Source organism: Dromaius novaehollandiae, chromosome 12, assembly GCF_036370855.1.
Source record: "Dromaius novaehollandiae isolate bDroNov1 chromosome 12, bDroNov1.hap1, whole genome shotgun sequence".
Classification (NCBI taxonomy): Eukaryota; Metazoa; Chordata; class Aves; order Casuariiformes; family Dromaiidae; genus Dromaius; species Dromaius novaehollandiae.
The window spans coordinates 6,849,938-6,865,593 of record NC_088109.1 but is presented as its reverse complement, the minus strand read 5'-3'; the positions used below and the strand labels follow the sequence as shown (position 1 = coordinate 6,865,593).

General features: G+C 41.3%; 1 protein-coding gene across 2 annotated transcripts in view; it reads left to right on the top strand.

Moving 5' to 3' along the window:
* VGLL4 (vestigial like family member 4) overlaps nt 1-7,318 on the top strand; it is a 57,459-nt gene extending 50,141 nt beyond the window's left edge. For both annotated transcript variants that reach the window (XM_064518834.1, XM_026102524.2), the window contains 2 exons: nt 2,459-2,579; nt 4,492-7,318. In XM_064518834.1, the coding sequence (XP_064374904.1) occupies nt 2,459-2,579; nt 4,492-4,760 (390 nt within the window). In that variant the 3' untranslated portion in view covers nt 4,761-7,318. The remainder of the gene's footprint in view (nt 1-2,458; nt 2,580-4,491) is intronic.
* The last annotated feature ends 8,338 nt before the right edge of the window (nt 7,319-15,656 follow it).

The following is a 15,656-nucleotide window of genomic DNA, read 5'->3' as shown; positions in this document are numbered from 1 at the left end:
AACAGTTTTCTTGCGTGTCAAAGTCACTTTTCCCTCTCACGAGTGGAGAGGAGAAGCAAGCTAACTGAGCTGTGATGAGCTGCAGTGTGGGAAACTGAACTGGCCCATGCACCCAAGCTATTCCTTCCTTCCTTCCTCCCCTACTGTGATGCGCTGCGAAGGGTAAACATGTTGAGCGGATGATCTTTCAGAAGCTGGGCTTTCTTACAAGCAATTCGGGAATGTTTTTTTCCCACTGCAGTGTATACCTTACATCTACTGTTGTAGGTTTTTACCGTGGTTGTATGTATGTATATATATGTGTGTGTATATACATATATATATGTCTTTTACATTTTGCTATGCCAAAGTGCCTAGCTTTACACTCGTGTTGCTGCTATCTTGCATCATTTGGCACACCGATCCCAGAGTTATTGTTCTGGGCAGAGCAGCTCTTCTACGCTCTCAGCATTCAGTGATGACAGAGGAGGAAGGGACAGGCTTCCACTGACGACACTGGTGCCCTTTGATAGTATTACTGCTGTTTCTCAATTTGGCAGCTAACACCACTGACACTACTATTTTAGTGTGTTTGACTTGGGCTGATTCCTACTGCCCATAACCAGATTTCTCTCTATTTTGTTATCTTTGACATTCTGAGCCAGATTACAATCTATTTTCTTGGGGAAATAGGAGGTTGATAAGGTAAGCCCTTACTAAGAAATCATACAAGAAAAAAATCATATAGAAATAAGAAACCTTTGCTTGATTTTTTTTTTAACCTTTAGTTAACATGTTGAATGGGATTTCATCTTACTGTATGCTTCTAATAAATAGGAGGATAAAGAAGGCACTTACTTTAGGCAGTGCAGTGGTTATTCAGCAGCTGTAGTCACTGTTATTATATTCTCAGCTTCTCATCTCAGTATTTTTCATATAAATATGCATAGCCTGTTCAGTGTACCTGCACATGATCACACCAGGGGAGTCTGTAAGCTGCCTTATCCCTGCCTCTCAAATCCTGTGTGGTGTTAGTACATGCATTCTTGGGACAAGCTCTTTTATTACCTGTCCACCTCTTGCATGTCTAAAATAGCTTTCTGAACAGATAAGAATGTATACGCTTTCCAAAAATAATACTTTGTAGATGCACAAAATCTTGGTCCCTAGAAAAAGGAAAACAAAAACTGCCATCCTTGCACTGGTTGAACTGCATACAGAGAAACCAAGTGACTGGCATTTTTTTTAATTTACTTTTTGACTTTGCTGTTGGTGCAATAAGATGTAAATAGCATTTTTCCCATTGCATCTGGACAAATCATGTTAAACCTTCTCTCAAAAGCCCATCTCTGTTACTTTGATCGTGCTCTTACTTGGTCTAGACGAAAGTACCACTAAACAATGCAATGAAAGCTCTTTCCTTCTTCATGGACTTTGTATGGTGGTAGGTAAAGTAGTGTTTTTTGTGGGTTTACTGCAGGGATTTGTAAAATGGATAAGAAGTTGAAACTGTGTTAATTGCAACAATTCTGTTAATCTTTTAGACATTTAACATTAACTTTCATTGAGTATAGCAAAATGAACTCCTTGCATCATAAAATATACTAAAGATGCAAAGCAAAAATATTTAAGTACTAAGTGTTATTTCCCATTAGCCATTTGGAGAAACTTGGGCATTTCTTTCCCTAAGGCCTCATTTCAATATGACACATGGTAATGGTAAACAACTGTAATAAGCGTGTTTTATGTTACACTTTGTATAACATATACATTGTGGAGTTAAGATTGTGTGAATACATGTTTTGGGGAATTGGCATGTGTTGCTGAGAATGGAGAAAGGACAATATTTCTTAATGCTAGAAAGGCACATAAATTATAACAGGAAAGTACTTACAGGCAGCACTTGGTCAGGCGCTTTTCATGTTTCATATCTTATGAGCTTATTGTTTTCTGGCCGAAGTGCAGAAAACAGAATTAGTCTAGGAGCACTAACTTCTAAATGAAGAGTGATGCCATTAAAACTTGTTTAATGCTCAGGAGACAGTTATCTGTAAGATTTGTAAAGCACTTCTGAGTCCTGCAATCAGAAGGACTTGTGGACGTATATGAAACAAGTACTTACTGTGTTGACATTCAGTTCTGCATATATAATGAATCTGAAATGGAAACAGTTGGTGTAAAATCTCCTTAATGCTTTAAATGATTTGATTTTATACTGTCTTTTTTTCTAGATGGTTACTTGCCACTTAAATGACTAAGAATCATTACAGAAATGCATTATTTTATTTAATAAAAAAGAAGGAAATAGTTGAATATTTGGGGTTTAATATGCTCTATTGGATTGGACATTTCACAGGTTATTTCATTGCTAAGATTCAGTTAAATTTGTGTACCTCTCAGGTAATTATGCAGTGAACTACAGTTAGTATGGCTTCGTCTAATTACCTTAGTGAGTGACAGTTTTTTTCTTTCGTATTAGAACCGTCCGTCTGTAATCACATGTGCTTCTGCGAACAACCGGAACTGCAACCTCTCCCATTGCCCCATTGCTCACAGCGGCTGCGGTTCAGCGATGCCTGCCTACAGAAGGCCATCTAGCAGTAAGTTGCCTGTCAGCAGTGTAACTAACTGCCTGATGTGAATTTGTAGAGAACAAGATTTTCTTGCTAGCTTAGCTGCAGGGGCATTGGCGTATTAACATGAGTAAAAGGAGGTGAAACAATACACCCCTCTTCTTTGTCTGGCCTACCTGGGCAGACATGTACCAGCACAGAGCCCCTCTGCAGTGCTGCCAAGCATTAATCTTATGCCACAGTGGGAGGTACCATTTCATGAAAGATTTAAAAAAAAGAACAGACAAATAAGTCATCATGTTTATTTTAGTCTAACTGACAAACAGCAAACAGACACGCAGATCTAACCATGCTATTATTTTAGGTGCTGCAGTTTTCCCAGTCTGTCTTTCAGTAGTCAGTAGACATTTATGATTCAGATGCAGTCTGAAAAATCTTCCCTATAGCTACAAATATGCTTCCAAAGCACATACGCTCCCCTCTTCTCTGCATGGATAACACACACAGCTTTGGAAGGCAGTTGCTACAGCAACCCAAGCAGGGAGCTTTAGCTTTTTACCTTCAATGCAATTAGTACTGTTCTTGAAATCTTTTCATGAAGTACCTGGAAAGAAAGCTTGGGTTATTTCTCTTCACTCCTTCTCACTGTGTGATTAGGGGGAAATGGAGCCTTTTTCATTTCAAGTCATATACCTACTGACTCATAGGCACAGCATTTTCAAAAGTGACAGGTTCAGCAAAATAGGGAGGCTTCATGCAACCTGAATGTGTCAGTGTAATGAAATCGGTATGAGCTAGGAAAAGACCACAGTAGGTTGGGGTTTTGGGGGGGGGGGCTAATTGTTTTGTTTTGTTTTGTTTTAAGAGCAGCATTTTGTTGAAAACTGGAATAAGAAGCCAAAGTGAGTTTTGGAACATCCAGACCCCGGAGGATGTGTTACATACACCCTTAGAGAAACCAGTAGCTAGAGATCTAAGGTGTTGGAAGTTTTCTGGAAAACTGTTCTTACTTACCTAAACAGAGCTGCTTCATTGAGCTCCCAGCTGTATTTACATGGGCTTTGGAATAGTTATAAATATTTTCAGAAAATATTTTTCTCTTGTCACTTAAAAGGTCTTTCTGCATGATACCTGCATTATTTTAGGATCAATCAAGGCCTTTTAGGAGCATGAAGAATAATGGCATAGAGCCTGACAGGTTTAGGCATTTCTGAAAGATGATGTCTTTTAGAGACACAACCTGTGTGTCTGAACTAAAACCGCAAACCTCTTCTTTTAGTCAGAGGAATTATTTATTACTTTTATTATTCAAAACCTGTTTTTCAAGGTTCTTTTTCTCTTGTAACAGTATCACACTATTTAAATGCTAGTACCTAAGGCAGAAGTAATGATTCATGCAGTTTTCTGGCTTTCTCCTATTATGAGCATGATGAAACCCTTAAATCAGCTTGTGACATACTGTAATTTAGGATGGGGTCCTCCTCACATCTGACTTATCACAGACTTGAGAGCTGATTTTAAAGAACTGTTTTGATTTTTAATTTGATTTAAGCCTAAATGCAAGTTTTATGTGATTGTTGGGGGAGAGGGTTTTCATAGAAATTGGAAATATGGCAACACAAAAATCCTGTTATGAAGCTGAGGGAGAACTATAATTTTATATAAAATTATCTAGTGCAATTATCTATATATATAATACTATCTAGTGCAAGTCACACAAGTGCAAAGATACTTACTTAGCTTCATTTTCTTCTGCGTTTTACATCCTTCTATCTTTTTTCCCAGCCCCCTTTAGTACCACTTGTACGATCTAAGGAAGTCTTGCTTTAGGCATAGACGATACAAAAAGGGGAAAAAAAACAAGGACTCTGAAAGCAGTATTTGGTGCCAGGTTTCTGCACTGAAATAACATTTCTTCTGTCTCCTTTCCCCCATCTAGCTACCACTGCCTGTGACCCAGTGGTGGAAGAGCACTTCCGCCGAAGCCTTGGCAAGAATTACAAGGAGCCTGAGCCAGTGGCAAACTCTGTGTCCATCACAGGATCAGTCGATGACCACTTTGCCAAAGCACTTGGGGATACATGGCTTCAGATTAAAGCTGCGAAGGACGGCGTGTCCAGCAGTCCTGAGTCGGCTTCAAGGCGGGGCCAGTCTTCCCCTTCCTCCCATATGGTCAATCATAATCACTCGCCCTCTGTAGTCTCCTGAAGAGAGGACCGTTGCGTTTGTGAATTTGCATGGTTTGACTGAGCTTTGAACAGTGCTTAAAGTAGTGTTTGGGGAGGGGAGATTAGTTTTCAACACATGTTTTTGTGTACTCACTTTTTATTTGTAAAAGGGTGCCCTTAAAGATGATAGCAGGAACTATTTCATAAAGATCCATATGATGTAGCATCCTTTTTTTTTCCTGCCTCAATTACCAAAGAAACCTCTGATGCAAATCTGCTGCCCCTTTAAAAAAAATGCACGCTAATCCACAAAAGCCATTACACATAGTTGGTTGACCCAAATGCTTTTTGCTTTACTAGCTTCTTGCGACTAGAATTTGTCTGGTTTGCTTACATTGCCTTTTTTTTTTTTCCCCTCTCTGTGAAGTAATTTTGTATGTATATACTTGAAAAGAACTGTCATGTATGATTTGCACTATTGGAGGAGGACTGAAGTTGCATAGCAACTTTCTGGAAGATGCTAATATTTTGAGGGCAAACTGCTGAAAAAAGGGTTTAAGGATGACATTTCTATCAGTTTGATTTTTCTTAAAGCAAAACAGCTTTGGAAGGGGAAGTCTCATACAGGTTATAGGTCTTTCTCTCTTTAGATTTCAGGTGCTTAGTGCTTGCAACTGGACTGCATAATTTACAGAACACGGGCATTTTTTCCTAAACACTGCAGTTTGTTAGAATAGAGCTGAGGTTGGAGGGTTCAATAGTGCTTAACGATGCATGTTTTATGAAAAATAGCTGGTATCTATTAATGTATAGACAGTAAGAATCATAATACTTATTAGCTTTTCTTCAGAATTAGTTTATTTTTGTCAGTAACAATCCTAGATATACTTACTGCTGGTACAGTTGTACTCTATGATATTTGTATTTGATATTCACTTTAGTAGCAGCCAGCAAAAGAGGACAGCCTCAGGACAGGCCTCAAATGATGCAGTTTAGAAATATATGATGCGTGGTACAGGATGCTATAGCTTTGCGCAAGACTGAGTAATTGTTTCTGTCTGCAGCACTGTCTGCTTAACAGGAATTTGCTTCCTAAAACTAAGTCTGTATAATCCACCTTTAACTAGCTGCAGAAACTGCTACCATTACGTATCTTGGCTGGACAACAGATTGTTACAGTTTGTGAAATATGATCTTTAATTTTTTTTAAGCTTATTCATAAACCTATGCCAAGTTGCAGCATACATTCCTCCATTAGAAAACTTTATACAGGTATTACTGCATTTATTATCATTTGCTATATTAATAGCTACTAACTAGAAATTAGGCAATAGAGGCAGGCATAAAACCACAGCTGTGCTAGTACTAAGAGCTTCTCTTCTTGTTAAGTGTAACTACTCTCCCCCATACATTCCATCTTCCCAGTACAGTTGCAACTAGTTGTTTTTGTTTTTGTTTTTTTTTTAATACTGGGTTACCTGAAAAGATTGGTTCAGTGTAGAAAGTTAGAACTAGTTGGAAGATAAAGTACACACAATGTATTATGGACTGTGTTACAGTATTGGGTCCATTGTGGCTTTTATTTTAAGGTTTTTTTTTTAAAGCTAAGCTAATTAATTTGGAAAAGGTGCAGGGTAGAAAAAGATCAGGAGATTGGCTCTTACTCTTGTTGAGAAGGTGGCTGCTCAATTTTCTTTCAAATTTTTTTTTAAAAACCCTAAGCCCCCAGTTTTACACATTTCACTACCATCTTACTGGGTAGTCAACGCTTACCTGCTTTGGCATTCAGTACCCTACTCTCTGTAGGAAGATTGTTAAAAGAACACTTTTTTATATAGGTAACTTTAAGACCATCGTTACGCTGTGCGTAAAGAATGTACAGAGAAATTTGTAGGTATTTTTTGAGGAACAATTAATTTGTTAATGATATGTAGCTATTTAATTTTTCCCTTTCCTTTATTGTAATCATTCATTTTTTTGTTTGGAGAAAAAAGTTGATCTTTTTTTTTGTTGTAGATTTGTCTGTAATACAGTAAAAGTGCAGGAACACAGTTATTCTATGAGAACACTGCATTAGCATTAATAGCCACTAGTTTGTTATTGCTACAGGCTACTGAGCATTATAACAGTAAAATACTAATACTGTAGATGGACTCTGTGGAAAATGTGACTCCTATATTTCTTTGTAAACACAAATAAGATAATGTTTTTAAAGCTAATATTTTCAATAATAGCTGTTTTACAAGGTTACATTTACTTATCTGAGATAGGTAAATGGATTTGAGGGCAATAAAGATTTAATGTGGTATGTCCAGTAAAACATATATTAGACACAATTATGTCACGAAAGCCAAAGGGTTGGGGGGAGGTGGAAGGAAACTAAACTGAACTCACCGTCACGACGCATGGTGAAGTTTCTTCACAGAGCCAGGTTCTCTACAGTTCAGTTTGAAAGATTCTGTGTTTGTAAATCTGTAATATACCATTCTTTTGTGGCCTTGTTTCACCTGGGAAAAAAAAGGGTTGGCAGGCCATCTTTTTTTTTTTTTTTTTGTACTTAAAAGTAGCCTTAAAGAACAATAAAGTGCTCTTAAATCACAGGTGTGTGCATATTCTTCTGTATTTGTTTATTAAGAAAGGAAACTGATTTCTATGCTTTGTGAGTTGGGAGCAGAAACAAACTACTATTCCTGTCATGTTTTCCTTCAGAGGAAACCCATCTCTTTTACGGCTTTGATATGCTGTTGAAAGTGTCAGAAAGGTATATTCTGTTCTTATTCTCTAGAAGTTGAGGAGTGTGTCAGGAAATAGTCTTCACCACTACAAAGTGAAGCTGTTGCTGCCACAGCAGATGGACAGAAATACCAACAGCTTTGGGAGCACAGCTCTAGCCACTGAACACACTGGCCAAATTCCCATTGATCAAGTCTTTTTGAGCGTTTGCCCAGTACTCCTTTCCATAAGGGGCTGAGCAGCTGTTCCTGTTCCTAATGTAGCTCCACAGTAGCAATTCCCAAACAGTTACTGTTTTGGAAAAAATCAGCTAGTCAAGCATTTCTCTAGTGCTTGAGAAAAGATCAGTGTCTTCATTTTCTTTCATTTTGTCTTGTCCCTCAAATTAAAGTTTTATCTTAAGAACAGAAATTACTTCCTAAAGACAACAGCTGTATTTTAATTGCAGATAGCCAAGGTCTTGGCTTTTGGGTAAGCAGCATTTCAATAGACCTTTCATTTGACCAGAGACAGCTAATCCTTAAAATTAAGTGTTGTAATTACCTGCTTTTGAGAAAGTCCAGGTGAATCAGACAAAAACCTTCAGAGAAAATTCAGCCTTGAATGTAGCAGAGGTGTCTCCAAAATTAAAAAGGCAGTCCTAAAAAATAAAAAGATATGAAGTTACTATTGTATTGTATATGAAGTGACTAAATTGTCTGAAAAACAAAGTAGGCATTAAATGCATATACATTAAGGTAAATGACTGTGGGGTGTGGGAGATTCCATGAGAACACACCAAGAATGATTAGTTTAACACATCTGAAAAACATCCCTCTCTAAATACGCATGGAAAGAAGCCTAAATACATGCTTTAAGAGCCTTTGGGAGGGAGGCCAACTACAACAAGCCTCACACGCCTCTCAGTCTGCTCTCTGAAGGGAGCTGGTTTCCTTTTAGGAAAAAGTCATCCCTACATCAACATTTTGGGGGCAAGATGAAACAAGACAAGCAGCACTGCTATCTTTCAGGTCAGTAGCTTATTGTGTGCTCTATCCTGTACATGGTAAAAGGGGGGAAAAAAAACCCAGTAATTTTTTCATACTCTGTGAGTTTTCTCATTAGCAGCAAGCACTAAAGTCATTTTACACTAAAGGGGAGCACCATGGCCTAGAAAACTGGACCATACACATGCGTATTTTGTATTATTACCAACTAACCAACTCCTACGCTATGTGTACTAGTTTACCTTTTTCTGTGTGTGAAATTTAATGCAGCTTCAAGTTACGCTTTTGTACTCTTCCCCTGCATTCTTTCTGCAAATTTAAATTCATACCCAAAATTTTAATTTTAGAAGATAGATCTGGAAGCACAAATACAGCTAGGGCTTGAGTTCAGAACTTTGTGCATGCTTCAGAGAGTGACCTCTCCTAAACACTGTTTTTACTTATTTCAAGCTTCTTTAGTGGTAAAAATGAACTTTAAATAGATTGAGGCTAGATTGATGGCCAGCGATAGTCAGACACAATAGTAAAAGAGGCAAAAACAATAAAAGAGAAGGGAAATTCCTCAAATATATTGTGTATATAGATGCAGTATGCCTGCTTACTTGCCAAACCTATATCCATAGTGTCACTGGTAAATGACCACTGACCCTATCCAGCAGATGATGCTTACCCAGGAGGGCAGGCAGGACCTAGGACAAAGTTTGTTTCATTTAAGACTGAAAACGCGAAGCAGCAAAGGGAATTTAAAAGAAAGGAACAAGCTCAATTTTGATCTGGATGCTGGAAATCGCCCTCTATAGTCTGTGTCAAATGGAGGCAGAGTGGAGTCAGATGGCTGTAGAGGTTCCTGCCACTGCTGCAGAGAACGCAGCAGGGAACTACTGCGACTGCTCAGCTGCTCATAAAGCAGTCGCACTTTAAAACTGGCACATGCACAAAACTCGAAATTGTAACCAGCTCACCATCGTACGCTGGGGCTGTAGCTGCACCAGTTCAGAAGCTGCTTCACGAGCAGCAGCTGAACCGTCACTGCAGCTGGCTGAAAGTTCACAGAGGAGTGCAGGGGGTGGGAACAACTCCAGATGTTCCTGGGAGGCCAAATCAGTCGCCAGCAAAAAGATATAAAAAAAAAAAATCATCTTTCAGCCTTGTTCAGAAACCTTTGTACCATAGCAGAGCAAGAACTCGCTACAGACTGTGTGATAACTGCTTAGATGATAAAAGGGCTGAGCCACAATGCCAGCACAAATGAAGATGTCTCCAGTATCCAAATACCAGGCCAATATGTCATGCTGCATAACGTGATCCTGGCAAAAGCTCATCACCAGTGTTTTACATGTTATTTGTATGAGCGCACGACTCACCAGAGCTGGCACACACGGGCTTGGCCGGGGGGGGGGGGGGGGGTCACAGCTATCTTGAGATCCCTCCTGAGGACCAGTGAAACAAGAAACCAGCCTGCACCGTCCCAATACACAGCCGCTTCCATTTCCTCTGGCATGGACACAGACACGAGCACGTATCAACCATCGCCCCTGGAGGGGGGCTCTGGGACTTCTCCCTTTGCACGCAAGGTTACTGCATAGCTGGGCTATGCTCTTCGGTGACACACACTCTAGCATGGGACGGCCACGTCAGACAGTACTCCAATTTAATAGCTTTTTAATAATTTTAACCTCCCTGTTAATGGGACATTCTGCCCCACTCTAGAACAGCTAGCTCAGGTATGGTTCTTGCACATAAGAGAGCCAAGCTAGATACCTTATTTGCTTATTTTTAAGCTGTGGTTACATACAGCTGTGCAACACAGCCACCTTGTTCACCAGCGCGCGCTCCGAGCTTCACTGGGTGCTCTCTGCCCACAGCGCGCAGGCGGCGACGGCGCGTCCCCCGAGGCTCCGGCTCAGGCGCGCACGCTCTTCCCGCGGCAGAGGGACAGACCTCTACCCCCCGGCAGGCCTGCGAGGCTCGCGGGGGCAACACGGCGCAGCACGAGCAAGAGCTGACGCGCACACGTTTCTCCCCGTCGGCAGGGCTCAGCCTTGACACGAGAGCAGCTCCATTTTCTGATCTGAGCGATGGGGAAGGACGGACGGAGGTTCAGAGAGCTGAGGCGCTCAGGGCCAGGGCTAGCAGAACCGGGTGCCACTCACCCACCTTTCCGTACGTGGCAGAACCAGGAGTACCGCGGTCTCCCGGGTGCCAGCCCTGTACTCGAGCCACTACAGCACACGCTCTGCCCCCGGCACTCTGCCTTCAGTCTTGTAACAGTCTAGATTAAGGAAATTTCCTAGGAGTGCATTCAAGCCTAATCCTGCCCATCCTTGTCCCAGAGGGACATCACCATTTCCGATTTCCCCCAGGACATTTACTAGCCTACAAAAACCTCAGCCCTCAGCATCTCTCCCAGCACAGACTGACAGAAAGATGCAAAACAAGACTAAGCCCAGTGCAGAACAGCCAGCACAAAAACAGTGACTGAATCACATGATAAAGCATAAGCTAAACTTCACTTTTAATTAAAACTCAAGAGGGCAGATCTGGACCCGGTACATTTGACGTGACGGTAGGAAGAGCAGCTTGCTTCAGCCGAGAATCTTGCCCAGAGCCCTAAGGCTTTTAGTTTGAAACTACGATATGAATTCCTAAGCCTTTGGTCTTGCAGAAAACAGCTACAGTCAGGAGATGCACTTACTCAGGCCATGTTTTAATCTAGACTAATTGACTGTAATAGAGACTTTTTTTTCAGGCCTGGCATCAGGCCTGATTTTTATTTGTAGAAATGTTTCAATATTTTCCTGCTTAATCCTGCTCAGGTATCTGATCCTCACACGTCTGCAAAAAGCACACATACGAAGGCACGTCCCAACGAGCAGAGCTGCACACAAACTGCTCTGCTGGTGTGAGAGCAGGACCCCGCGCAAGCCGCTTCTGCGCAGATTGTTCTCTTAGCTGCGACAGGGAAACTTCACCGCTGTGGGCAATGCCGCTGGCCTCTTTGCAGACACACTCCCCTTCCTAAACTTAACTCACGGGATTTTCCCTCTCCTCAGGAACCTGCACACCATTAAACATTGGTTTAAAGGAGATGGCTCTCACCGGAGCAGCACGGTACTGCTCTGGAGAGAGGCAGAGGCTCCACTGAGACTGCTCTTAAAGCCTGCGTACATGTTTTACGCTCAGCACGGACAGCATCATCTCACAGAGACTCACTCGACGAGGGAGGAGCGGCGGCTCCCAGATACGCTCTCCTTGCACGGGGGCGAGGCACAGGCCCTGCAGGGACGCGTGGGGCTGGTGCCAGCCTGCCCCCAGGACGAGCTGCTCCCACGCGGCTCCTTCCTCCGGGGCGAGAGGGAAGCGGGCAACGCTCTACCGAAAGCGGTCTCCATCCTCCCGCGACAAGAGCATCTCCAAGAAACATTAAATACGAAATGCTCGTGTTTGCCTCTGCGACGCAGCCAGGAGGCCAGGTCGGCAGGCAGCAGCGCACTAACTCGCACTAACTTAGGGGTTTTGTGGCTGCTACGTGACGTAACGCTTGAGACAGGCATTCCCAGAGACCGACACACCGCTCTGCCATCCATGGGTGGCATGGGAGTAATCATAAATGTTCTGATTAACAAGCATTTATGTTTTAACAAAGGTGGAAAAATAAAAGCTTTTGTTTGGTAGCCTACTTTCAAGTAATGACGAAGCGGTTACTCCGTTCCGGTGAGAACACACCACATCGCGTTAGCACGAGACCGTTTCAGTCTTTTTTTGCTTGTAGGCAAACAACTAACACTGTTCACTGTCAGACTATTCATTCTCATTTTACCTCTTATTTTGTAAAGCAGCAGCTTTCCTAATGCCAAGGAGAACATCTGTCTTCATTCTACCGCAAAGACAGATGCAAAGGCATCTGTCAACATGAAGCTCTGTCAGCCACATGCCAAGTCAAAAAGCTGCTTATCTTAAAAGTGTTTGCTCAGGTTGGGCAAATACTATGCAAGCAGAATACTTCTGATAGGGTCTGCCATTCACCGCGGAATCTGCACTGCTTTCTGAATCCAGGAAAACACAAAGCTAAAATCTCCTGCTTCCGAAAATATTAAAATAATTTGAGTTTTTATCTGTATTAATGACACATGGGTCATGTGTTAAACCTAATATATACAAACAATATACCACTACAGTTATCTTGTATCCAGTTACTTGAAACTAAGTGTAAAAAAATACAGGGCTTTTTGTTTTCAGAAAAAAATGTTTCAACTAGTAAAAAAAAAAAAAAAAAAAAAAAAAATCAGCCTAAAATTAAACTTTTGTTCTTTGCTGATTCACGATGGTATACGACACTTTGGGGGGGGGGGGTTTTGAAATAATGGAAGGAACTAACAATACTTGGAGATTAAAGCACGGTCCTTTCCTTTTCCTTTTCCTTCCAAATGGCAAGTTCTTGGGCTCCTGCTAAGGCTACTGAAAATCTCAGACTATTGACTTCTTCAGAAGCAAATGCACGTACTCAAATAGCACCAAAGGCAATACAAAATTGTTATGGGGGTTGCACCAGCAAAGTCCTTCTGTCTTGCTTTTTTTTGACAATCCTTTGTTTAACCCAACATTATTTTTACTCATCAAACATTTTCTCAGGGTGTTAATAGGAGCGGACGCTGTTCTTGCTGGCAGGGCGTGTTGTTCTCTTTTAACTGCTGTAAACACAAACATCTATTTTGAAAACAAAAACTAAGTAACAGAATTGCAGAAGGTTAGGGAAACTTTAAATTCAGGTCCTACCTCCTGACACTTCCGAAATACAAGCAGTCAACAGCATCACCCTGGCTTTCAGCGTCGGGGCCAGGGAGAGCGGAGCAGCAGGCAGCCTTCGCCGGCCGCCCGGGGAGGGAAGGGTGGGAGAGCAGCGGCTCCCCAGGCACCCCGGCTCCCTCCCCGGGCCGGGCTCAGAGGCGCCAGCTACCTGCACCAATACTGGGGCCATTTCATGGTACGAACCACAAACTTACCCAAGTGAGCTGCTTTCAGAAATAACTACAAACTAGGACATGACTCAAATGGGTAAGGCAAAAAAACCCCAAACCCCAAACCCCCCAAAACCCCAAAGAACCAGAACAGGTGAAAAGCTCCTGCCACCTATCTGACCTCCCCTACCAGCAAACACGCTGGAAAGAAGAGAGATTCACCAGAACAGATAGCTACAAATATGTGACTGAAGAACATTTTGCTGATTATTCAGAATTACTAAAAATAATGAAAGACAAGTCACCAGGTGTTGTGAGCACCTTCTTTATCTTGGTGGTAACCCTTTGGCGCTTGTCGGTAAGTCTCTTCTTCCTAGTGGCTCTCACATCTCCCCCAGGCACCTGAAAACCAAGAAGCCAACTAAATAAAACAGCAAGTGAAACCACTAATTCCATTTGTTTTGAAGTAAACAATATTCTTAATTTTTCCTCTGACAAATCTGAACACAAGTGTATGTACACACAACTCCCTTCTGCTTTGAGAAATCCTTGATCATAAATCAAGAAAGTAGAAATAGCTAGTCCAGGAAAAAATAATAGTTAAGAGTATGCAAAACATTTTCTTTGTCATAATAAAGATGTGGTGGTCGGAGTATCGGCTTAGAACATGTTTCTGAATGATCAATAAATGTGAAATGAATATTAACTTGTAAAGGCCACACTACAGATGTCCTCTAAAACAGACGGTTTCAAAGATGTGTGTTTAGCAGCTCCTCTGTCACTTCATGCTTTTGCTGATTTCACCTTCAGCATCCCTCATCCCTCCAGAGCTTCCCTAGCCTATGCGAAGTGAACTCATTTTTCTTTTTTTGGGGGGTGTGTGGGTGTGTGTAAAACCCCACCGCCCGCAACGCCACCATCACGCAGAACATTCTGGGGCTCTTGTTTCAAAGAACTTCACGGCAAGATGAGCTTCGCTCATAACAAAAAATACTGCTTTTGTTCTTGCCAGGCTTGCAAATGCACTCTGTAATTTGAGTCAGGCTATGACCTTTCAGGATGATGCAAAATCAGCAGCAATAAATCAAATGGTGCCTTTGCTGACATGTCTGTAACTTTAATGATTAATCCAACAAATAAACAATTTTTGCTTGGAAGTAGAGGAAAGAGGAGTGTGGGATTCTCCTCCTGCTCTGCCCTGCTACAGCTGAACTCTGGAGGCAGCTTTGCTCCTACCAATTCTCACAGGAAACGTGAAGAATGCCCGGGCAAAGGCTGAGGATTAAAGTCAATAGCAGATCCACCCATAATAAATCATTAAAGAAAGAGAAGTTAAAGAAGGGAAAAAGAAATATCTTCTCATTTATATGAAAGGCTTTTCCCTTTTAACAGTTGCCTTATGACAGATTCCCATCTTTTCTCCATCCTGCCCTTCCACAACACACTCCTAGAGCAAACTATATGCATTTTCCCCTCACAAGAAGTGATAATTCCATCAGCACAGCTGAATATAGCTCACACCACATCAATTCACCTTTCCTCTCTTTGTATATTCTATGAGACCCTTCCCTTTTCTCCAAAAAAGGGCAGTACTCAGGTGGAGCACTGGGACCCTCTTCATACAGCCCTTGCAGAAGGTGAGGATAGATATCTGGAGATTAAACCTAGGGCTATAACAACTTGCCAGTGACTATAAAAGCAAAATCTGCCTAAGATTCATAAAAGCAAAAGAATAGGACTATACAAACATCCAGACTTTTTACTGCCTCCTACCAGTACAGAATTACTCACATTGCAATCAGATACAAATATTTTTCTCATTTTTTAAAACTCCCTGACATGCTCTGTAGCCAAAATCTGCAACTTTTCAGACAGTTCATTGAACTGACTTTTTAGAATTATAAATAGGTTCTTCCTTTGAGCTATTAATAGCATAGCGATCTATAGTCAGAAAACTGATTTCCAGCATTCAGAAAGAAAGCTGTGAGTATATCCAATTTGATCAGCTGCCCAGAACTGAACATCTAATGCTGCTATACAGATATGAAGGCACAATGAACAGAAGAGTATTCAAAGTGTTTCACTGGTTAGAAAGCTTACTTGCCATGCGGTTATTTTGGTTATAAATTATGTGAAAAATTGTAAGGTGAACGAACAAAATTATCCCTAATATTGCTCTGTCATGGCATTTGTGTTACCTGTTAATAGAACTTGTCGGAATCACTGTATAAGAAAATACTTCACTAGAAATTTTCAGAA